Below are 24,986 nucleotides of genomic sequence, written 5' to 3'. Positions count from 1 at the left end.
CGGACTGATTCCTGGGATGGCAGGATTGTAGTATGAGGAGAGATTGGGCCGACTAGGCCTGTATTCACTGGAGTTTAGAAGTATGAGAGGGGATCTCATTGAAACATATAAAATTCTGACAGGGCTGGACAGACTGGATGCAGGGATGATATTTCCTCTGGCTGGGGGGGTCTAGAACAAGGGGTCACAGTCTCAGGATACAGGGTAGACCATTTAGGACTGAGATGAGGAGAAACCTCTTCACTCAGAGGGTGGTGAACCTGTGGAATTCTCTACCACAGAAGCTGTGGAGGCTAAATCACTGAATATGTTTAAGAAGGAAATAGATAGATTTCTGGACTCTAAAAGCATCAAGCGGTCTGGGGAGAGAGCGGGAGTACAGTGTTGAGATAGAGCATCAGCCATGATCATATTGAATGGCGGAGCAGGCTCAAAGAGCCGAATGGCCTACTCCTACTCCTAGTTTTTATGCTTCTAAGAATCACTTGATCAAGAGTGAGGTCACCTTTTATCTGTGAAAAATCCAAGAGATTTTCATCACAGACTCTGATAGCAATGTGCTATCATCTTTCAATGTGCTGTATCTGCAAGAACTAGCTCACTGATATAGGTTGGTAAGAAATAATTCAACCAATCCCTCTGGTCTTTGGGATCTTTGATTAAAGCACACCTGTTGAATCACAAGAACTCAATTTGGGCTAAAATATGTGTCAAAGGCTTTAAGGACAGTCTTGAAGTCTGCAGAAGTCCCTCCCTCCCCCTTCTCAAGAGGACATCGTTGGTGACCAGTCCTATGACGTAAAGGAATGAACTAACCTGGTGCTTCTGCCCTTTCAAATGGAGGCCCCCGATGCTGCTCAATACCCAAGGAAGTGTTTTTTCCATAACTCCCACTTTTGGCCTCTCTGAGGGCTCTCGAGACTTTTGAATGGGGGGGGTAGGGGCAGTGACTGATCGCCAGGTACAGACATTGTTACCACTTTCCAGTTTGCTGCCTCATTTAGGTACGCTTGCAGATTCTCACTTTGGTCAGGTTTTCTTCTAGTCTTGTGCCAGGATGTTCCGTTGATGGCACCAACTCTTTGTTAGATTGGTGTCACCTCGCTGCCACCATGTTTTATAAACTGGTCGTGTGGCCTTTCTTATCTGGGAAGACTGTCGTCTGACTCAAGTGGTTCCCTCAAACTGGTTTATTAATAGTATATACCAGATAGGTTACAGAGTAGGTACGTCTCTCATGAGTACAGACTGTTACATCCCCTCTCTCTCTCTCTCAAGAGTCTAGCACATTACTACTGTTGTCACTGTTACATCATGACCACATCACTCACTACCAAAACTATTCTATTAGCCCATTATAAGTCAGTAACTGCCCCTTTTTATTCCATGGGCTTTAATTTTGCTAACAAACCATTATTATGTGACATATTATTGAATGCTTTTTGGAAGCCCAGTTCTATCACATTAACAGCATTATCCTCATCAACCCTCTGTTGCCTCAAAAAAGCTAAAATGAATAGATTTGCCTTTAACAATTCCATATTGGCTTTCCTTAATTAGTCACTTGATAAGTGTGAATTATTGAGTCAGATTATAGTTTATAAAAGCTTTTCCACCACTGAGGTTAAAGTGACTGGCCTGTAGTTGCTGGTTTTATCCTTATACTCCTTTTTGAACATGGGTGTAACATTTGCAACTGTCCAGTCCTCTGGTACCACTCCTGCATCTAAGGAGGATTGGAAGATTATGACCAGTGCCTCCACAATTTCCACCCTTACACCTCTCAGTATCAATGCATGCATCCCATTCGGTCCAGGTTGCTTATTCACTTTAAAAATACTGTCAGCCTTCATAGTATCTCCTCTTAACTATTTTTATTACACAGAGCACCCCATCAACCTCCTCCTTTACCACTGTTTTGGTAAAGTCTTCTTTCTTGGTGAAGACCGATGCAAAGTAATCAATTAGTTCTCGTGGTTTCTGCTTCAACCAATACATCTCCATTTGGTCCCTAATTGGCCTCGGTACCTCCTCTTACAACATTTTACTATTTATAAGTCCCTAGATTTCCTTTTAAGTCAGCTGCCAACCTATTCTCATATTCTCTTTTTGTCCCTCTTATTTAATTTCTCGTTTGTCCTCGATAGTTTTCATAGTTAACCCAATTCTTCCTTGTATTATCACCCTGGCATCAGTGGTGCCCACCCTTTTTCTGCTTCATCTTACCCATTAAGTCCACTATCCAGGGAGCTCAGGGTTTGTTTCCCTTCAATACACAGAGTATGTTAAGAACCTGGAACTCACTGTCTATGAGGATGGTGGGAGCGCAGATGACCGATGATTTCAAAACAAAACTGGATGGGCACTCGAGGGGAATAAACCTCCAGGGCTATGGGGATGGATTAGGGGGATGGGACTGGCCGGATTGTTGGGCAGAGATGGTATGAGCTGAATGGGATGAATGGGCTCCTTCTGTACCTCATTAGTTTATTACTCCAGGAAATGAGCACAAAAAGCAAGGCTGGCACTCGAGTGCAGTAACAAGGGTGTGCTGCATTGTTGAAGTTGTCATCTTGTGGGTGACATGTTAAACCAAGGCCCCATCTATCCTCTCAGGTGGACATAAAAGATCCCATGGCACTCTTTCAAAGAAGAGCAGGGGAGTTATCCCCAGTGTCCTGGGCCAATATTTATCTCCCAACATCACAAAGACAGACCATCTGGTCATTATCATACACAAATTGGCTGCAGCATTTCCTACAATTCAACAGCAACTACAATTAAAAACCCATCATTGGCTGTAAAGTGCTTAGGGATGTTCTGTGGTCTTGAAAGGCACTATATAAATACAAGCTGATCTTTTTTGCTCTAGGCACAGGAATTCTATCTGATCTGTCCATTCCCCTAAACTGCTCAAGAAGCATTGAGGGATTATCCACAGTGAACTCCTTTGTAAACAACTCCAGTCTGACTTCTCCTTCAACAAAAGTCTGAACTTTTGCTAGTAAACTCATACCTCGTTGGCTGTGTTATAGGTCCCCACGATCCTGATAAACACCACCGGCTGCCGCTCAAAGCTGATTGTTTGCCATGATCTGGAAAAGAAACATAGTTAACACAGAAAGAGTGCAAAAGTATTTAACTGGGAGCGCAGAATCAATACACAGAGATAAAAACAAAAAAACTGCGGATGCTGGAAATCCAAAACAAAAACAGAATTACCTGGAAAAACTCAGCAGGTCTGGCAGCATCGGCGGAGAAGACTGGGAGACTCCTTTCTTAATGAGGGAGTAATTGGGCCCAGCAATGCCCAGAGTGATTCAGAGTTAGATCAACAACCAAACACTGGGAAATCGACACAATACAAAGAGAAACAGTTTCAATATGGTTAGGGGTTTTATACTGAATTTGCTTTTCCTCATCAGGTGATTCTTTTGCTCCAAGAGAGATTTTCTGGAGGTAAGGCTCTTGGTGCAGATGATTCTCGAGTGTAATTCATAGCACAGATGGATTTCAGTCACTCCGAGCTCTCCCTGTCATGGGACCGCAGTGTGCAATGAGAAATTAACAAAAATAATGACTCAGCCATCTCCACAAAGGAAGGAAAAAGGATGGTAGAGTCGGAGAGGGAGGATTTACTTCAGGGGGCAAGAACAGAATCCATTTGGTTTGATTGAGAAGCTGATGATCATGTTGCTGGGGATATTTTATAGGCCTTCAAATAGTGAGAGGGAGATAGTGGAGCAAATCTAAGGGCAGATCGCGAAGATGTGCAAGAACTATAGACTGGTGATACAGGGGGACTTTAATCACCCTAATATCCACTGGGATAAGAGTGGAGAAAAGGGGAAGCAGGGAGAAGAATTTCTGAACTTGTTTTTAATTCATTCACAGGATGTGAGCTTCGCTGGCTGGGCCCAGCATTAATTGCCCATCCCTAGTTGCCCCTTGAGAAAGTGGTGGTGAGCTGCCTTCTTGAACCGCTGCAGTCCATGTGGTGTAGGTACACCCACAGTGCTGTTAGGGAGGGAGTTCCAGGATTTTGACCCAGCGACAGTGAAGGAACAGTGATATATTTCCAAGTCAGGATGGTGAGTGACTTGGAGGGGAGTTTCTAGGTGGTGGTGTTCCCATCTGTCTGCTGCCCTTGTCCTTCTAGATGGTAGTGGTCGTGGGTTTGGAAGGTGCTGTCTAAGGAGCCTTGGTGAACTCCTGCAGTGTCTCTTGTAGGTGATACACACTGCTGCCTCTCTTTCTTCAGTTATTATTACGATTGTTAATTGACAGGGATGTGGGGAGTGACACTCACTAAATTGCTCCTACGTAGAACAGGTGAAAACACAGTGGGCCAAATGGCCTCTTTCTGTGTTGTAACAATTCTGTGACTCTGACTATGTTCTCAGCCTAACTAGCAAGGAGGCACTGCTGGATCTGGTGCTGGGAAATGAAGGTGGGCCAAGTGTCAGTGGACAAACACTTTGTATCTTAGGGTTTAAGCTAAATGCAGAACAGCAAGGAATAATTGGAAGTAGATTGTCTAAATTTGAAGAGGACTAATTTTAATGTAATGGGAAGGGATGTGTCGAGTAAAATGGAACCAGAGGCTGAGCGGGAAGCTAAAATGGACAATAGATGATCTTTATCAAGGAGATGTTTGAGGTACAGGCTGACACATTCCAACAAGGTCAAAATATAAAATTAAGGGAACCAAAAAAGAGGACACCTTGGATGACGAAGGAGATAGAGATTATGATGAAATTCAAAACGAGGCTGTATGATGCATGTAGGGGGAATTATTCAAGTGAGGAACAAGTGAAGTACAATAGATTGAGAAAGGAGGTAAAGAGGGAGTATGAGGATAGAATGGCTGTTAACAAAAAAGAGAATCCAAAAATCTTCTCCTGGGAGTAAGAGGTGAGGTGGGTGCTGTTAGGGAAAGAGAGCGTGATATATGCTTAGAGGGACAGGATACTTGAATGTTTCGTGTCAGTGTTTACGAAGGAAGGAGAATCTGACAAAACATAATATGAGGCGTTATTGGAAAGGTTGGCAATGCTTAGACTGGATAAGTCACCTGGTCCACAGATGGCTTACATCCCAGGTTGCTAAGGGTAGTGGGGTGGACACAGTAGAAGGGTTTGCCTTAATCTTCCAATCTTCCCTAGATATGAGAGAGGTGTCAGAGCCTTGGAGAGTGGTAAATATGATGCTCTTATTCAGTGGGCAAAGGTTTAGAAACAATAATTGAGAAAAAAAATCAATGGGCAGTTGAAGAGGTTTGGGTTAATTAAACATAGCCAGCGTGGATTTGTAAAAGGCAGATTATTCTTGACCAATCTAACTGATTGTTTTTTCATTGAAGATCGAGGAAGGGAACATGGTGCATGATATCTTTATGGATTTTAAGAAAGCATTTGACAAAATACCACATCAAAGGCCAGCTAAGAAAATGAATGGAATAGGATGGGCAGTATTAAAAATGGATTTAAGACAGAAAACAGTGAGTTGTGGCAGATGGTTGTTTTTCAAACTGGAGTATGGTTGACAGTGGTGTTCCCCAAGGGTCAGTGCTAATACTGCTGCTCTTTTCTGCCAAATATAAATGACTTAGATTTTCGAATAAGGAATAATATTTCAGAATTTGCCAATGATACCAAACTTGGAAGACAGGATGGTACGAATTGCCTGCAAAAGGACATAAATAGGCTTGCAGAATGGGCAAATAAATGGCCTTCTTGAGCCACTGCAGTCCTTATGGTGTAGGTACACCCACAGTGCTGTTAGGGAGGGAGTTCCAGGATTTTGACCCAGCGACAGTGAAGGAACGGTGATATATTTCCAAGTCAGGATGGTGAGTGACTTGGGGGGGAACTTCCAGGTGGTCGTGTTCCCATCTATCTGTTGCCCTTGTCTTTCTAGATAGTAGTGGTCATGGGTTTGGAAGGTGCTGTCTGAGGAGCCTTGGTGAGTTACTGCAGTGCATCTTGTAGATGGTACACACACTGCTGCTACTGTATGTCGGTGGTGGAGGGAGTGAATGTTTGTGGATGTGGAGACAATCAAGCAGCTGCTTTGTCCTGGACGGTTTCAAGCTTCTTGAGTGTTGTGGGATCTGCACTCATCTGGGCAAGTGGGGAGTATTCCATCAGGCTCCTGACTTGTGCAATGTACATGGTGGACAGGCTTTGGGGAGTCAGGAAGTGAGTTAATCGCTGCAGGATTCCCAGCCTCTGACCTGTTCTTGTGGCCACAGTATTTATATGGCTAGTCCAGTTCAGTTTCTGGTCAATGGTAACCCCCAGGATGATGATAGCAGGGATTCAGTGATGGTAATACTATTGAATGTCAAGGGGCGATGATTGGATTCTCTCTTGTTGGAGATGGTCATTGCCTGACACTTGTGTGGGGTGAATGTTACTTGCCACTTGTCAGCCCAAGCCTGGATATTGTCCAGGTCTTGCTGCATTTGGACATGGACTGCTTCAGTACCTGAGGAGTCGCGAATGGTGCTGAACATTGTGCAATCATCAGTGAACATCCCCACTTCTGACCTTATGATGGAAGGAAGGTCATTGATGAAGCAGCTGAAGATGGTTGGGCCGAGGACACTACCCTGAGGAACTCCTGCAGTGATGTCCTGGAGCTGAGATGACTGACCACCAACAACCCAAACTATCTTCCTTTGTGCTAGGTATGACTCCAATCAGGAGAGAATTTTCCCTGATTTCCATTGACTCCCATTGGCTATGGGCCGGATGCAGGAAGGTGGGATTAGAAAGGGCACCTGGGTGTCCTTGGGCTGGCATGGACATGATGGGCCAAATGGCCTCCTTCTGTGCTGTAACTTTTCTATGGTTCTATGGACTCCAGTTTTGCTGGGGCTACTTGATGCCACACTCGGTCAAATGCTGCCTTGATGTCAGGGGCAGTCACTCTCACCTCACCTTGGGAATTCAGCTCTTTTGTCCATGTTTGAACCAAGGCTGTAATGGGGTCAGGAGCTGAGTGGCCCTGGTGGAACACAAACTGGGCATCGGTGAGCAGGTTATTGCTGAGTAAGTGCCACTTGATAGCATAATAGACATGTGAGAGGTAATATATTTTGGCAAAAAGGATAGGGAGAGGCAATATAGACTTAATAGCACAGTTTGAAAGAGTGTGCAGGAATAGAGGGACCTGGGGGTGCATTACGTCGATCTTTGATGGTGGCAGGACATATTGAGAGAGAGGTTCGCAAAGCAAATGGGATCTTGGCTTCATAAATAGAGGCACTGAGTACACAGGCAGGGAGGTTATGCTGAACCTTTATAAAGCTCTGGTTAGACCACAACTAGAGCATTGCGTCCAGTTCTGGTCACCACACGTTAGCAAGTATGTGTGGATCGTTGAGAGGGCGAGGAGGAGATATACCAGAATGGCTCCAGGCATAGACTAGAAGGGCCGAATGGCCTGTTTTCCGTGCTGTAGTGTTTTATGGTTCTATGGTTCATAAGGGATTTCATTTACAAGGTTAGAGTGGAGAAGCTGGGATTGTTCTATTTGGAGAGAAGGAGATTGAGGGAAGATTTAATAGAGGTGTACAATCTACAAGATAGACAAGTAAAAACTGTTCCCAATACCTGATTGTACAAGGACAAGGGGACACAGACTTAAGGCTTTGGGCAAGAGCTACAGGGGGGAAGTGAGGAAGAACTATTTTATTGTTGAAAAGAGAAACATGTTGCTGAAGCTTTTTGTCTTGGAGTCATCAGGACAAATGCAAGAATGTCAAATTTCAAACGATCACAACGATTTATACTACAGGAGAAACAAGGTTGGCAAGTCCACTCTGATTGGCTGCGGTGCTGCTAGGGAGAACTATAAGCTTCAAAAGCTCCCGGATAATTCAAAAAAGGCTTGAACATATTCCTTTTGCTTGCAGAGAATGGGTCCCTGGGTAGAAATGTATGTCGCTTCGAGCAAGCGAAAATGAGCCACATTATGATCTCCAATGATTACATGCAATTGGTTCATCGTGTAGCTATGACACACGCAGGATTGTTCAGCAAGTGCTGCCCAATCGCAGAAACACATCCAACAGCAGACATTTTGTTTTGGGTTTTCGATAGCGGGCTGGTTAAGTATGGTCTGTACTCTGACTGTTACCAACAAGCAAAGGAACATGCTGTTTGATTCAATCAGCCAATCACTGGGAGGCATGGCCTGTGTACCTGTCATCGCACTGGCACTGAAATTCATAAACGACGTTACTCAATTGTGTGGTAGGCAGGACGTTTGCTGTACTGATGACAGCATCCTGGAATGGAATGGAAAATACCACTAGCAGCATGAAACAGCTTTGCTTAACCTGTTGTTCAAATGTTTGAGATATTTTGCCTTTCCAGGTAATTTAAAATAGGCTGCACACTTTGCAGGTCCGAAGAAGGCAAATGGAATTTCAGCCTGTATTGTTAGGGGGTTGGAGTTTAAAAATAGGGAAGTCTTGTTACAATTGTACAGGGTGTTGGTGAGGCCGCACCTGGAGTACTGTGTACAGTTTTGGTCCCTGTATTTAAGAAAGGATATACTGGCATTGGAGGCAGTTCAAAAGAGATTCACTCGGCTGATTCCTGGGATGAATGGGGTTGACTTATCAAGAACAGCTAAGCAGGTTAGGCCTTTATTCATTAGAGTTTAGAAAAGTAAGGGGTGATCTTATTGAACCGTATGAGATTCTGAAGGGGCTTGGCAGGGTAGATGTTAAGGTGATGTTTCCACTAGTGGGGGATTTGTGAACTAGGGAACATAGTTACAGAATAAGTGGACACTCAATTAAAACTGAGATGTGAAGGAATTTCTTCTCTCAGAGGGAAGTGAATGTCTGGAATTTTCTACCCCAGAGAGTTGTGGAGGCTAGATCACTGAAAGTATTTAAAGAGGTAGATAGATTTTTGAAATATCGGGGAGTTGAGGGCTATGAGGAGCTGGCACGAAAGAGGAGTTGAGGCCTGGTGTCATGATCTTAATGAATGCTGGGACAGGCTGCAGGGGCCGAATGGCCTACTTCTGCTCCTATTTCTTATGTTCTTAAGAAAGTGGTGCCCTTTGCGAGTTTACGTGGTACATAGTGAACAATGATCTGATCAGGATAGTTTTGATGCACTCTATTTCTGCATCAAGCTTGCAAGGTGAGTAACATCGAGCAGGCTCGAACATTAACTCTGTTTCTCTCTCCACAGATGCTGTCAGACCTGCTTAGTTTTTCCAGCTTTTTCTGTTTTCATTTCATTTGATCATTTCTTCTTTCTATCCTTCTCACTCCATGGATATTGGTTCTGAGCTAGCTGTTTGGTGAGTATCTGGTAAGTGGGTAAGTTATGTTCTACTCCTAAGGTTTAAAATAGTACATAATTTGGTGGTTAAGTTAATCAAATATATAAGAAAGCAACATAAATAAGTGATTAATATAATTAAGTAATTATTTAAGACACATTAAGGACAGCAGAACAGGTGATGTGTCAAAGCTGCAGCATGTGGGAGCTCCTGGATACCAGTGTGATCCTGGGTGAACACGTCTGCAATAAGTGTTTGCAGCTCGGGGAACTTTGGCCATTGAGCTGGAGGCTGAGCTGCAGACACTGCGACACATGAGGAAGGGGGAAAGTTACCCGGATGCTTCATACCAGGGGCAGTCACACCACTTAGGATAGGGTCTTCTGATTGGGTCAGTGGCCAGGGACAGGAGGGTCTGATTGCTAGTGAGGCAGGTAAGAGGACCTAGAGGGCAGGAGTGCGGCAGTGTGAGACTCTGTAATTGTCCAAGAGGTTTGAGGTTCTCTCAGCTTCTTGGATGAGAGTGGGGGTTGCAGGGTGGATAAGCAAACTGACCATGGCACCGTGGTACAGGAAGCCATTCAAGCGGGGGCAGCAAACAGGAATGTAGTGGTAGTAGGGGACAGTATAGTGAGGGGGATTAACACTGTTCCCTGTCACAAAGAGCGAGAGTCCAGATGGCTGTATTGCCTGCCCAGCACCAGGATTCGGGACATCTGCTCAGGTCTGGAGGGGAACTTGCAGTGGGAGGGGGAGCGATCCAGTGGTCGTGGTCCATGTAGGTACCAACAATACAGGCAGGATGAGGAAGGAGGTTCTGCATAGTCAGTAATAGGAGCTAGGCACCAAATTAAAAAGTAGAACGTCAAAGGTAGTAATTTCTGGATTATTACCTGAGCCACGTGCAAATTGGCAGAGGACAAATAAGATTAGCATAGGAAAAGTGAGATTAGAGAGACCTTTTATACCCAGAGGGTGGTGAGGGTCTGGAATGCACTGCCTGGGAGGGTGGTGGAGGCGGGTTGCCTCACATCCTTTAAAAAGTACCTGGATGAGCAATTGGCACGTCATAACTTTCAAGGCTATGGGCCAAGTGCTGGTAAATGGGACTAGGTAGGTAGGTCAGGTGTTTCTCATGTCTCGGTGCAGACTCGATGGGCTGAAGGGCCTCTTCTGCACTGTGTGATTCTGAGATGAATGCACAGCTCAAAAACTGGTGTGGGAGAAGTGGGTTCCAGTTCATGGGGCACTAGCACCAGTACTGGGGAAAGTGAGATCTGCACCGTTGGGATGGTCTACACCTGAACTGTGCTGGGGCTGGTGTGCTCAGCAGCTGCTTAACTAGGAAAGTTGAGAGGGTTTTAAACTGAATAGTGGGGGCAAGGGATTAAATTTGGGAAGATTTGTTAAACCAGAGTAGAGACGGAGCAAGAGAGAAAGGTACTAATATGAGATAGGATAATCAGACCCTGATAGGACGGGACAAAGAGCACAAATCTGAGTAAATCAGCAAATGAGGCTAGACGCTACAAAAATAATACAGCTCGCCCCTCAGTCTTCTCTGCTCCAACAAAAACAACTCAAGTCTATCCAACCTCTCTTCATAACTTAAATGTTTCATCCCAGGCAACATCCTGGTAAATCTCCTCTGCACCACCTCCAGTGCAATCACATCCTTCCTATAATGTGGCGACCAGAACTGCACCCAGTACCCCAGCTGTGGCCTCACCAAGGTTCAATACAACTCCAACATGACCTCCCTCCTTTTGTAATCTATGCCTCGATTGATAAAGGCAAGTGTCCCATATGCCTTTTTCACCACCCCACTAACATGCCCCTCTGCCTTCAGAGATCTATGGACACACACGCCAAGGTCCCTTTGTTCCTCAGAACTTCCTAGTGTCATGCTGTTCATTGAACATTTCCTTGTCAAATTACTCCTTCCAAAGTGTATCACCTCACACTTTTCAGGGTTAAATTCCACCTGCCACTTATCTGCCCATTTGACCATCCCATCTATAGCTTCCTGTAGCCCAAGACACTCAACCTCACTGTTAACCACCCGGCCAATCTTTGTGTCATCGCAATCTTACTAATCCCACCCCCCACATAGTCATCTATGTTGTTTATATAAATGACAAATGATAGGGGACCCAGCACAGATCCCTGTGGTACGCCACTGGACACTGGCTTCCAGTCACTAAAGCATCCTTCTGTCATCACCCTCTGCCTCCTACAACTAAGCCAATTTTGAATCCACCTTATCAAATTACCACCTTAAAAAAAAGACAAAACTAAAGGCTTTGTATCTAAACGCACATAGCATTCGAAATAAAACAGATGAACTGATAGCGCAAATGGAAATAAATAAGTACGATCTTTTGGCCATTACAGAGACATGGCTAGGTGATGACATAGATTGGGACCCCCCTGAATATTGAAGGGTATGTGGTATTTAGGAAGAACAGGAAGTTGGGAAAAGGTGGAGGGGTGGCTGTGTTAATTAATGATGGTATTAGCGCTTTAGAGAGGGATGACCCAACAGGGCTAGACAGGGTAGATACAGGAAGGATGTTCCCGAGGGTGGGGGAGTCCAGAACCAGGGGTCACAGTCTGAGGATGTGGGGTAGACCATTTAGGACTGAGATGAGGAGAAATTTCTTCACCCAGACAGTGGTGAGCCTGTGGAATTCACTACCACAGAAAGTAATTGAGGTTAAAACATTGTATGTTTTCAAGAAGGAGTTAGATATAACTCATGGGGTGAAGGGGATCAAAGGATAAGGGGAGAAAGCGGGAGCAAGCTATTGAGTTGGATGATCAGCCATGATCATAATGAATGGCGGAGCAGGCTTGAAGGGCTGAATGGCCTACTCCTGCTCCTATTTTCTATGTTTCAGGAAACCAGTGTGTAGAAGCAGTTTGGGTTGAGATGAGGAATGATAAAGGCACAAAGTCACTTGTGGGAGTGTTGTAGAGGCCCCCTAATTGTAACTACACAGTAGGACGTAGTATAAAAGAATAGATAACGGGAGCTTGTCAGAAAGATACAGCAATAATTATGGGGGATTTTAATTTACATATAGACTGGAATGTCGGATGGGCAAAGGTAGTGTAGATGAGAAGTTCATAGAATGTTTTCGAATTGTTTCTTAGAACATCACAGCCTGGAGCCAACCAGAGAGCAGGCTATAGTAGACCTGGTATTGAGCAACGAGATAGGATTCATTGATAACCTCCCAATGAAGTCACCCCTAGGTAGCAGTGATCATAATATGATTTAATTTTTCATTCATTTTGAGGGAGAAACGAAAGCTTCCAAGATTAGTATTTTAAACTTATATAAGGGCAATTATGAGGTCTTGAAACCACAGCTAGCTAAAATGAACTGGCAAATGAGGTTAAGGGCTATGTCAATAGGCGTTCAGTGACAGACATTGAAAGGGATATTTCAGAATACACAGAATAAATACATTCCAATGAGAAAGAAATATCTCATGGGGAGAATCCACTATCCATGGTTAACTATAAAAGTTAAAGACAGAATCAAACTTAAAGAAAAAGCATATAATTACACAAAGATGGGTGGCAGGTCAGAAGATTGGAAAGAATATAAAGAACAGGAAAGAATATAAAGAACAGCAATGAATAACAAAAAGATGAATAAGGAGGGAAAAATTAAAGTATAAGAGAAAGCTAGCTAGTAATATAAAGATGGATAGTAAAAATTTCTATAGATATTTAAATAAGAAGAGTTAACAAAGTGAGCATTGGTTCTATAGTGAGTGTGTCTGGGGAATCGATAATGAAAAGTAGGGAGATGAGGCTGAATTAAACAGTATTTTGCTTCAGTCTTCACAGAAGACACAAGTAACATCTCAGAAATAGGTGTAAATCAGGAAATAGAAGGGAGGGAGGAACTTGGGAAAATTACAATCACCAGGGAAGTGGTATTAAGCAAATTGTTGGGACTGTGGACTGACAAATCCCCAGGTCTGGATGGACTTCACCCTAAGGTCTTGAAAGAAGTGGCTAGTGAGATCGTTGATGCACTGGTTTTAATTTTCCAAAATCCCCTAGATTTGGGGAAGGTTCCATTAGATTGGGAAAATAGAAAACCTAACTCCTTTATTCAAAAAGGGAGGGAGACAGAAAGCTGGAACCTATAGGCCAATTAGCCTAACATCTGTCACAGGGAAAATGTTAGAAGCTATTATTACAGATGTTATAGGATGGCACTTAGAAAAATTCAAGGCAATCAGGCAGAGTCAACATGGTTTTGCGAAAGGGAAATCATGTTTAACCAATTTATTGGAGTTCTTTGAAAGAGTCACATGTGCTGTGGATAAAGGGGAACTGGTGGATGTACTGTACTTCGATTTCCAGAAGGCATTTGATAAGGTGCCACATCAAAGGTTATTGCAGGAAATAAAAGCTCATGGTGTAGGGGGTAACATATTGGCACGGATAGAGGTTTGGCTAGCTAACAGGAAACAGAGTTGGCATAAATGGGTCATTTTCTGGTTGGCAGGATGTGGCGAGTGATGTGCTACAGGGATCAGTGCTGGGGCTTCAGCCTTTTACAATTTATGGAAATAACTTGGATGAAGGGACTGAAGGAATAATTGCTAAATTTGCTGATGACACAAAGATAGGTAGGAAAGTAAATTGTGAAGAGGACATAGGCTACAAAGTGACACAGATAGGTTAAGTGAGTGGGCACAGATCTGGCAAATGGAGTATAATGTGGCAAATGTGAAATTTTTATTCTTCCTGCCAAAATGAATAAAGAAGCTTATTATCTAAATGGTGAGAGATTGCAGAGCTCTGAGATGCAGAGGGATTTGGGTGTCCTAGTACATGAATCACCGTCTCCCCATGAATCACAAACTGTTAGTTTGCAGGTGCAGCAAGTGATCAGGAAGGCAAATGGAGCATTGGTATTTATTGCAAGGAGAATGGAATATAAAAGTAGGGAAATTTTATTGCAGCCGTACAGGGCCTTGGTGAGGCCACATCTGGAGTACTGTATACAGTTTTGGTCTCCTTATTAAAAAAATAAAATATAATTGCTTTAGATGCAGTTCAGAGAAGGCTCACAGGACTCATTCTTGGGAGGAAAGGGTTGAAGGTTGCACAGGCTGGACCTGTATCCATTGCAGTTTAGTAGAATGAGAGGTGATCTTATCGAAACATCTAAGATCCTGAGGGGACTTGACAGGGTGGATGCTGAAAGGATGTTCCCCCATGTGGGAGAGACTGGAAGTAGGGACACAGTTTAAAAATAAGGGGTCTCTCATTTAAGATGAAGATGAGAATTTATTTTTCTTGGTGGGTCCTGAGTCTTTGGAACTCTCTTCCCCAGAGAGCACAGGAGGCAGAATCATTGAATAATTTTAAGGCTGAGTTAGATAGGTTCTTGACTGACAAGGGAAAAAGGGTGGACAGGAAAGTCATGTTGACACCACAATCAGATCAGCTGTGACTTCTCAAATGGGGGAGCAAACTCCTGCTCCTAATTTATATGTTCTTGTGTTCAATAAGAATTGACTTGTCAGCTAATCAACACCTTTTTCTACTGTAGTAAACGTTACTGTGATTGAAATTTGGCCGTGTGTTTGTCCTGATGAGGCTTCACCAACATGTCTCTCTTCAGCAAGTTCGAGTTTTTTTTACACAGCAACTGCCTAAGGAAGTGGAATCAAAAAGGAAGGAAATCGAATGGGCACTCGGAGGAAATAAACCTGCAAGGTTGGGGGATTGAGCAAGGGAGTGGGACTGTCTCCACAGAGTCAACATAGACTCAATGGGCCTAAGGGCCTCCTGCTTTGTCGCTCTCATCCTGTAACCAGCTGAAGGAGATTTTGAGACAGTTCAACAGAATTAGCTCCCAAATATGCTTCCCCTGGCATTTTCCTGAATGAATTTCAGTGAGCTGGGAACAGTAGGCTCTTTCTGTGCCCCGAACTTCTAGATTCTTCCACTGGCTGACCTTCCTGTGATGATCCAGCTGAAATATCACAGCACCTTCCACCAGCACAACATTCTCATCCACGTTTTCCATCATCTGCTTATGCTTCACAGAAATGAAAGCATTCCGCTCTCTCTCATCGCAACAAGACCAGAAATCAAACAGCTCCAAGTCCCAGCCAGGGAGAGACGACAAGGACCATGGCCTTTAGGTGAGAGAAGCTGATATTGTTCTACTTGGGGCAAGTTGATTGAGGGGACATGTACAAGATTATGACAGATTCGGGTCAAGTCGAGAAAGAAAAGTTGTTCATATTAGCTGATAGCACAAGGACCAGAGGAGACATTTTAACATTCTTGGTAAGAGAGGCGATGAGAGAAAAACATTTTTACACAGCAAGTGATGAAGACTGGGAAACCCACAAGGACTGTGACACTGGAGGCAATGATTTGAAAAGGCAACTGGATAGGCTCTGAGGGACAGAAATTTGCAAAGCCATGGGAATAGAGAGAGGCAAAAGGACCCTGGCCAGAATTCTCTACACAAAACTGGCCAGAGGCAAAGGGCCGAATGGCTTCCTACAGGACCGTTAATGACTCTATTACTAAACAGGAATAGTCACGTCCTGGATTCTGACCCCGACACGGAGACGTCCTGGAGTCTGACCCCAATACGGAGACGTCCAGGAGTCTGACCCTGACACAAAGACGGAGACGTCCCGGAGTCTGACCCCGACACAAAGACGGAGACGTCCCGGAGTCTGACCCCGAAACAAAGACGGAGACGTCCCAGAGTCTGAGCCCGACACTGAGACGTCCCGGAGTCTGACCCTGACACAAAGACGGAGACGTCCCAGAGTCTGACCCCGACACTGAGACGTCCCGGAGTCTGACCCCGACATGGAGACGTCCAGGAGTCTGACCCCGACACGGAGACGCCCCGGGGTCTGACCCTGACACAGAGACGGAGACGTCCCAGAGTCTGACCTCAACACGGAGACGGCCCGGAGTCTGACCCCGACACGGAGACGTCCCGGAGTCTGACCCCGACACTGAGACGTCCCGGAGTCTGACCCCGACACTGAGACGTCCCGGAGTCTGACCTCAACACGGAGATGTCTCGGAGTCTGACCCCGACACGGAGACATCCCAGAGACTGAAACTGACACGGAGATGGAGACGTCCCGGAGTCTGACCCCGACACAAGAGATGTCCCGGAGTCTGAACACTGACAGGGAGACGGAGACGTCTCGGAGTCTGACCCCAACATGGAGACGCCCCGGAGTCTGACCGTGACATGGAGTCACCCCGGAGTCTGACCCTGACACGGAGACAGAGACGCCCAGGAGTCTGACCCCGACACGGAGACAGAGACGCCCAGGAGTCTGACCCCGACACGGAGTCGTCCCGGATTCTGACACTAATACGGAGACGTCCAGAAGTCTGACACCAATACGGAGACGTCCAGGAGTCTGACCCCGACACAAAGACGGAGACGTCCCGGAGTCTGACCCCGACACGGAGAAGTCCCGGATTCTGACCCCAATACGGAGACGCCCCGGAGTCTGACCCCGAAACAAAGACGGAGACGTCCCGGAGTCTAACCCCGACACGGAGACGCCCTGGAGTCTGACCCCGACACTGAGACGTCTCGGAGTCTGACCCCGACACGGAGACGGAGACGTCCCGGAGACAGAAACCGACACGGAGATGGAGACGTCCCGGAGTCTGACCCTGACACGCAGACGGAGACGTCCCGGAGTCTGACCCCGACACGGAGACAGAGACGCCCAGGAGTCTGACCCCAACACGGAGACGTCTCGGAGTCTGACCCCGACATGGAGACGTCTCGGAGTCTGACCCCGACACGGAGACACCCCGGAGTCTGACCCCGACACTGAGACATCCCGGAGTCTGACCCCGACACGGAGACGCCCCGGAGTCTGACCTCAACACGGAGACGTCTCGGAGTCTGAGCCCGACACGGAGACGGAGACGTCCCGGAGTCTGACCCTGACACGGAGATGGAGTCGTCCCGGAGTCTGACCCCGACACGGAGACATCCCGGAGTCTGACCCTGACACGGAGATGGAGACGTCTCGGAGTCTGACCCCTGACATGGAGACAGCCCGGAGTCTGACCCCAACACGGAGACGGAGACGGAGACGTCCCGGAGTCTGACCGCAACACGGAGACGGAGACATCCCGGAGTCTGACCTCGAAACAGAGACGGAGACGTCCCGGAGTCTGACCCCGACACGGAGACAGAGACGGAGACATCCCGGAGTCTGACCCCAACACGGAGACGGAGACATCCCCGAGTCTGACCTCGAGTTGGAGACGGAGATGTCCCGGAGTCTGACCCCGACACAGAGATGGGAGACGTCCCGGAGTCTGACCCCGACACGGAGACTGAGACGTCCCGGAGTCTAACCCTGATACGGAGACGTCCAGGAGTCTGACCCCGACGCTGAGAAGGAGACGTCCCGGAGTCTGACCCCGACGCTGAGACGGAGACATACCAGAATCTAACCCCGACACGGAGACGGTGACGTCCCGGAGTCTGAGCCCGACATGGAGACGTCCCGGAGTCTGACCCCAATACGGAGACGAAGACGTCCCGGAGTCTGACCCCAACACGGAGACGTCTCGGAGTCTGACCCCGACACGGAGACATCTCGGAGTCTGACCCCGACACACAGACGTCTCGGAGTCTGACCCCGACACAGAGACGTCTCGGAGTCTGACCCCGACACGGAGACGTCCCGGAGTCTGACCCCGACACTGAGACGTCCCGGAGTCTGACCCCGACGCGGAGACGCCCCGGAGTCTGGCCTCAATACGGAGACGTCTCGGAGTCTGACCCCGACGCGGAGACGGAGACGTCCCGGAGTCTGACCCTGACACGTAGATGGAGTCGTCCCGGAGTCTGACACCGACACGGAGACATCCCGGAGTCTGACCCTGACACGGAGATGGAGACGTCTCGGTGTCTGACCCCCTGACATGGAGACAGCCCGGAGTCTGACCCCAACACGGAGACGGAGACGTCCCGGAGTCTGACCGCAACACGGAGACGGAGACATCCCGGAGTCTGAACTCAAAACGGAGACGGAGACGTCCCGGAGTCTGACTCCGACACGGAGACGGAGACGTCCCGGAGTCTGACCCCAACACGGAGACGGAGACATCCCCGAGTCTGACCTCGAATTGGAGACGGAGACGTCCCGGAGTCTGACCCTGACACGGAGACGGAGACGTCCCGGAGTCTGACCCCGACACGGAGACGGAGACGTCCCGGAGTCTAACCCCGATACGGAGACGTCCAGGAGTCTGACCCCGACGCTGAGACGGAGACGTCCCGGAGTCTGACCCCGACGCTGAGACGGAGACATACCAGGATCTAACCCCGAGACAGAGACGGAGACGCCACGGAGTCTGACCCGGAGACGGAGACGCCCCAGAGTCTGACCCCGAGACGGAGATGGAGACGTTCCGGAGTCTGACACCGACACGGAGACATCCCGGAGTCTGACCCTGACACGGAGATGGAGACGTCTCGGAGTCTGACCCCCGACATGGAGACAGCCCGGAGTCTGACCCCAACATGGAGACGGAGACGTCCCGGAGTCTGACCGCAACACGGAGACGGAGACATCCCGGAGTCTGAACTCGAAACTGAGACGGAGACGTCCCGGAGTCTGACTCCGACACGGAGACGGAGACATCCCGGAGTCTGACCCCAACACGGAGACGGAGACATCCCCGAGTCTGACCTCGAATTGGAGACGGAGACGTCCCGGAGTCTGACCCCGACACGGAGACGGAGACGTCCCGGAGTCTAACCCCGATACGGAGACGTCCAGGAGTCTGACCCCGACGCTGAGACGGAGACGTCCCGGAGTCTGACCCCGACGCTGAGACGGAGACATACCAGAATCTAACCCCGACACGGAGACGGTGACGTCCCGGAGTCTGAGCCCGACATGGAGACGTCCCGGAGTCTGACCCCGATACGGAGACGAAGACGTCCTGGAGTCTGACCCCGACACTGAGACGCCCCGGAGTCTGACCCCGAGACGGAGACGGAGACGCCACGGAGTCTGACCCGGAGACGGAGACGCCCCAGAGTCTGACCCCGAGACGGAGATGGAGACGTTCCGGAGTCTGACACCGACACGGAGACGTCCCGGAGTCTGACTCCGACACGGAGACATCCCTGAGTCTGACACCGACACGGAGAAGGAGACGTGCTGGAGCCTGACGCTGACACGGAGACGTCCCGGAGTCTGACCCCAACACGGAGACCGAGACGTCCGGGAATCTGATACCGAAACGGAGAAGAAGATGTCCCGGTGTCTGACCCCGACACGGAGACACCCCGGGGTCTGACGCCGACACGGAGACGTCCTGGAGTCTGACCCCTACACGGAGACGTCCCGGAGTCTGACCCCGACACAGAGACGGAGACGTCCCGGAGTCTGACTCCGACACGGAGACGCCCCGGGGTCTGACCCCGACACTGAGACGTCCCGGGGTCTCACCCCGACACTGAGACGTCCCGGGGTCTCACCCCGACACTGAGACGCCCCGGGGTCTGACCCCGACACGGAGACGTCCCGGGGTCTGACCCCGACACGGAGACGTCCCGGGGTCTGACCCCGACACGGAGACGACCCGGGGTCTGACCCCGACACGGAGACGCCCCGGGGTCTGACCCCGACACGGAGACGCCCCGGGAAACCGACACGGAGACGTCCCGGGGTCTGACCCCGACATGGAGTTGGAGACGTCCCGGAGTCTGACCCCGACACGGAGACGCCCCGGGGTCTGATCCCGACACGGAGACACCCCGGGGTCTGATCCCGACACGGAGACACCCCGGGGTCTGATCCCGACACGGAGATGGAGACGTCCCGGAGTCTGACACCGACACGGAGACGCCCCGGGGTCTGATCCCGACACGGAGACACCCCGGGGTCTGACTCCGACACTGAGACACCCCGGAGTCTGACCCCGACACGGAGACGTCCCAGAATCTCACTCAGACAAGCAGACGGAGACGTTCCGGAGTCTGACGCCGACACGGACACGGAGATGTCCCGGATTCTGACCCTGACACGGAGACGTCCCGGAGTCTGACCCTGACACGGAGACGTCCAGGAGTCTGACCCCGAAACGGAGACGGAGACGTCTCGGAGTCTGAGCCCGACGCGGAGATGGAGACGCCCCGGAGTCTGACCCCGACACGGAGAAGTCCTGGAGTCTGATCCCGACACGGAGACGGAGACGTCCCGGAGTCTGACCCTGACACGGAGACGTCCCGGAGTCTGACCCTGACGCGGAGATGTCCCGGTGTCTGACCCCGACACGGAGACGGAGACGTCTCGGAGTCTGACCCCGAGACGGAGATGGAGACGTCCCGGAGTCTGACACCGAAACGGAAATGTCCCGGAGTCTGACCACGAGATGGAGACCGAGACGTCCTGGAGTCTGACCCCGACACGGAGACCGAGACGTCCCGGAGTCTGACCCCGACACGGAGACATCCCGGAGTCTGACCCTGACACGGAGACGGAGACGTCCCGGAGTCTGACCCCAACACGGAGACGGAGACATCCCCGAGTCTGACCTCGAATTGGAGACGGAGACGTCCCGGAGTCTGACCCCGACACAGAGACGGAGACGTCCCAGAGTCTGACCCCGACACGGAGACGGAGACGTCCCGGAGTCTAACCCCGATACGGAGACGTCCAGGAGTCTGACCCCGACGCTGAGACGGAGATGTCCCGGAGTCTGACCCCGATGCTGAGACGGAGACATACCAGAATCTAACCCCGACACGGAGACGGTGACGTCCCGGAGTCTGAGCCCGACATGGAGACGTCCCGGAGTCTGACCCCGATACGGAGACGAAGACGTCCTGGAGTCTGACCCCGACGCTGAGACGGAGATGTCCCGGAGTCTGACCCCGACGCTGAGACGGAGACATACCAGAATCTAACCCCGACACGGAGACGGTGACGTCCCGGTGTCTGACCCCGACACTGAGACGCCCCGGAGTCTGACCCCGAGACGGAGACGGAGACGGAGACGCCACGGAGTCTGACCCGGAGACGGAGACGCCCCAGAGTCTGACCCCGAGACGGAGATGGAGACGTTCCGGAGTCTGACACCGACACGGAGACATCCCGGAGTCTGACTCCGACACGGAGACATCCCTGAGTCTGACACCGACACGGAGACGTCCCGGAGTCTGACTCCGACACGGAGACATCCCTGAGTCTGACACCGACACGGAGAAGGAGACGTGCTGGAGCCTGACGCCGACACGGAGACGTCCCGGAGTCTGACCCCAACACGGAGACCGAGACGTCCGGGAGTCTGACACCGAAACGGAGACGCCCCGGGGTCTGACACCGAAACGGAGACGTCCCGGAGTCTGACCCCGACACGGAGACGTCCCGGAGACTGACCCCGACACGGAGACGCCCCGGGGTCTGACCCCGACACGGAGACGTCCCGGAGTCTGACTCCGACACGGAGACGTCCCGGAGTCTGACTCTCTCCTGAGACGGAGACCCCCCAGAGTCTGACCTCAACACGGAGATGGAGACGTCCCCGAGTCTGATCCCGACACGGAGACGTCCCGGAGTCTGACCCCGACATGGAGACGTCCTAGAGTCTGACTGCGACACGGAGACGTCCTGGAGTCTGACCCTGACACGGAGACGGCCCTGAGTCTGACCCCAAGAGGGAGACGTCCCGGAGTCGGACCCCGACATGGAGAACGAGACGTCCCGGAGTCTGACCCAGACACGGAGACGTCCCGGAGTCTGACCCCGACACGGAGACGTCCCGGAGTCTGACCCCGACACGGAGACGTCCCGGAGTCAGACCCCGACACGGAGACGTCCCGGAGTCGGACCCCGACACGGAGACGTCCCGGAGTCTGACCCCGACACGGAGACGTCCCGGAGTCTGACCCCGACACGGAGATGTCCCGGAGTCTGATACCGACACGGAGACGTCCCGGAGTCTGACCCCGACACGGAGAACGAGACGTCCCGGTTTCTGACACCGACACGGAGAATGAGACGTCCCGGAGTCTGACACCGACACGGAGACGCCCCGGAGTCTGACCCCGAGACAGAGACGGGGATGTCCTGGAGTTTGACACCGACACGGAGACGGCGACGTCCCGGAGTCTGACCACGACACGGAGACGTCCCGGAGTCTGACTCCGACACGGAGACGGAGATGTCCTGGAGTCTGACCCCGACACGGAGATGGAGATGTCCCGGAGTCTGACCCCGACACGGAGACGGAGACGTCCCAGAGTCAGACCCCGACACGTAGACGCCCCTGGAGTCTGACCCCGACACGGAGACGCCCCGGGGTCTGACCCCGACACGGAGACGCCCCGGGGTCTGACCCCGACACGGAGACGTCCCAGAGTCTGACCCCGACACGGAGACGTCCTGGAGTCTGACCCCGACACGGAGACGTCCCAGAGTCTGACCCCGACACGGAGATGGAGACGTCCCCGAGTCTGACCACGACACGGAGACGTCCTGGAGTCTGACCCCGACACAAGGAGACGAACAGGTCCCGGAGTCTGACCCCAACATGGAGACGTCCCGGCGTCTGACCCTGACACGGAGACGTCCCGGAGTCTGACCCCGACACGGAGACGTCCCGGAGTCTGACCCCGACACGGAGACGTCCCGGTGTCGGACCACGACATGGAGACGTCCCGGGGTCTGACGCCAATACGGAGACGCCCCGGGGTCTGACCCTGACACGGAGACGGAGATGTCCTGGAGTCTGACCCCGACACGGAGATGGAGATGTCCCGGAGTCTGACCCCGACACGGAGACGGAGACGTCCCAGAGTCAGACCCCGACACGTAGACGCCCCTGGAGTCTGACCCCGACACGGAGACGCCCCGGGGTCTGACCCCAACACGGAGACGCCCCGGGGTCTGACCCCGACACGGAGACGTCCCAGAGTCTGACCCCGACACGGAGACGTCCTGGAGTCTGACCCCGACACGGAGACGTCCCAGAGTCTGACCCCGACACGGAGATGGAGACGTCCCCGAGTCTGACCACGACACGGAGACGTCCTGGAGTCTGACCCCGACACAAGGAGACGAACAGGTCCCGGAGTCTGACCCCAACATGGAGAAGTCCCGGCGTCTGACCCCAACACGGAGACGTCCCGGAGTCTGACCCCGACACGGAGACGTCCCAGAGTCTGACCCCGACACGGAGACGTCCCGGTGTCGGACCACGACATGGAGACGTCCCGGGATCTGACGCCAATACGGAGACGCCCCGAGGTCTGACCCTGACATGGAGAACGTGACGTCCCAGAGTCTGACCCCGACACGGAGAGGCCCCGGGGTCTGACCCCGACACGGAGATGGAGATGTCCCGGAGTCTGACGCCGACACAGAGAACGAGACGTCCCGGACTCTGACCCCGACACGGAGACGTCCCGGGGTCTGACCCCGAAACTGAGACGTCCCGGAGTCGGAGTCTGACCCCGACACGGAGACAAGCCGGGGTCTGGCCCCGACACGGAGACGCCCTGGGGTCTGACCCCGACACGGAGACGCCCCGGGGTCTGATCCCGACACGGAGACGCCCCGGGGTCTGACCCCGACACGGAGACGCCCCGGGGTCTGACCCTGACACGGAGACACCCCGGGGTCTGATCCCGACACGGAGACGCCCCGGGGTCTGACCCCGACACGGAGATGGAGACGTCCCGGAGTCTGACACCGACACGGAGACGCCCCGGGGTCTGATCCCGACACGGAGACACCCCGGGGTCTGACACCGACACGGAGAACGAGACGTCCCGGAGTCTGACGCCGACACGGAGATGGAGACGTCCCGGATTCTTAAACCGACAGAGAGACGGAGACGGCCCGGAGACTGACCCCGACACGGAGATGGAGACGTCCCCGAGTCTGACCCCGACACGGAGACGTCCCAGAGTCTGACCCCGACACGGAGATGGAGACGTCCCCGAGTCTGACCCCGACACGGAGACGGCCTGGAGTCTGACCCCGACACGGAGATGGAGACGTCCCCGAGTCTGCCCCGACACGGAGACGTCCCGGAGTCTGACGCTGACACGGAGACGTCCCAGAGTTTGACCCCGACACGGAGATGGAGACGTCCCCGAGTCTGACCCCGACACAAGGAGACGGAGACGTCCTGGAGTCTGACCCCGACACAAGGAGACGAACAGGTCCCGGAGTCTGACCCCAACATGGAGACGTCCCGGCGTCTGACCCCGACACGGAGACATCCCGGAGTCTGACCCCGACACGGAGACAAGCCGGGGTCTGGCCCCGACACGGAGACGCCCTGGGGTCTGACACCGACACGGAGACGCCCCGGGGTCTGATCCCGACACGGAGACGCCCCGGGGTCTGATCCCGACACGGAGACGCCCCGGGGTCTGACCCCGACACGGAGACGCCCCGGGGTCTGACCCTGACACGGAGACACCCCGGGGTCTGATCCCGACACGGAGACACCCCGGGGTCTGACCCCGACACGGAGATGGAGACGTCCCGGAGTCTGACACCGACACGGAGATGCCCCGGGGTCTGATCCCGACACGGAGACGCCCCGGGGTCTGACACCGACACGGAGAACGAGACGTCCCGGAGTCTGACGCCGAC

General features: G+C 51.5%; 1 protein-coding gene across 2 annotated transcripts in view; it reads right to left on the bottom strand.

The window, feature by feature from the left end:
* btbd9 (BTB (POZ) domain containing 9) overlaps positions 1–24,986 on the bottom strand; it is a 537,933-nt gene that overhangs the window by 34,803 nt on the left and 478,144 nt on the right. For both annotated transcript variants that reach the window (XM_041188563.1, XM_041188562.1), the window contains exon 10: positions 3,017–3,095. In XM_041188563.1, the coding sequence (XP_041044497.1) occupies positions 3,017–3,095 (79 nt within the window). The remainder of the gene's footprint in view (positions 1–3,016; positions 3,096–24,986) is intronic.

The sequence above is a fragment of the Carcharodon carcharias genome, chromosome 5 (assembly GCF_017639515.1).
Source record: "Carcharodon carcharias isolate sCarCar2 chromosome 5, sCarCar2.pri, whole genome shotgun sequence".
Classification (NCBI taxonomy): domain Eukaryota; kingdom Metazoa; phylum Chordata; class Chondrichthyes; order Lamniformes; family Lamnidae; genus Carcharodon; species Carcharodon carcharias.
The sequence above is the reverse complement of the archived record's forward strand: the minus strand, read 5'-3'. Positions and strand labels throughout refer to the sequence as shown.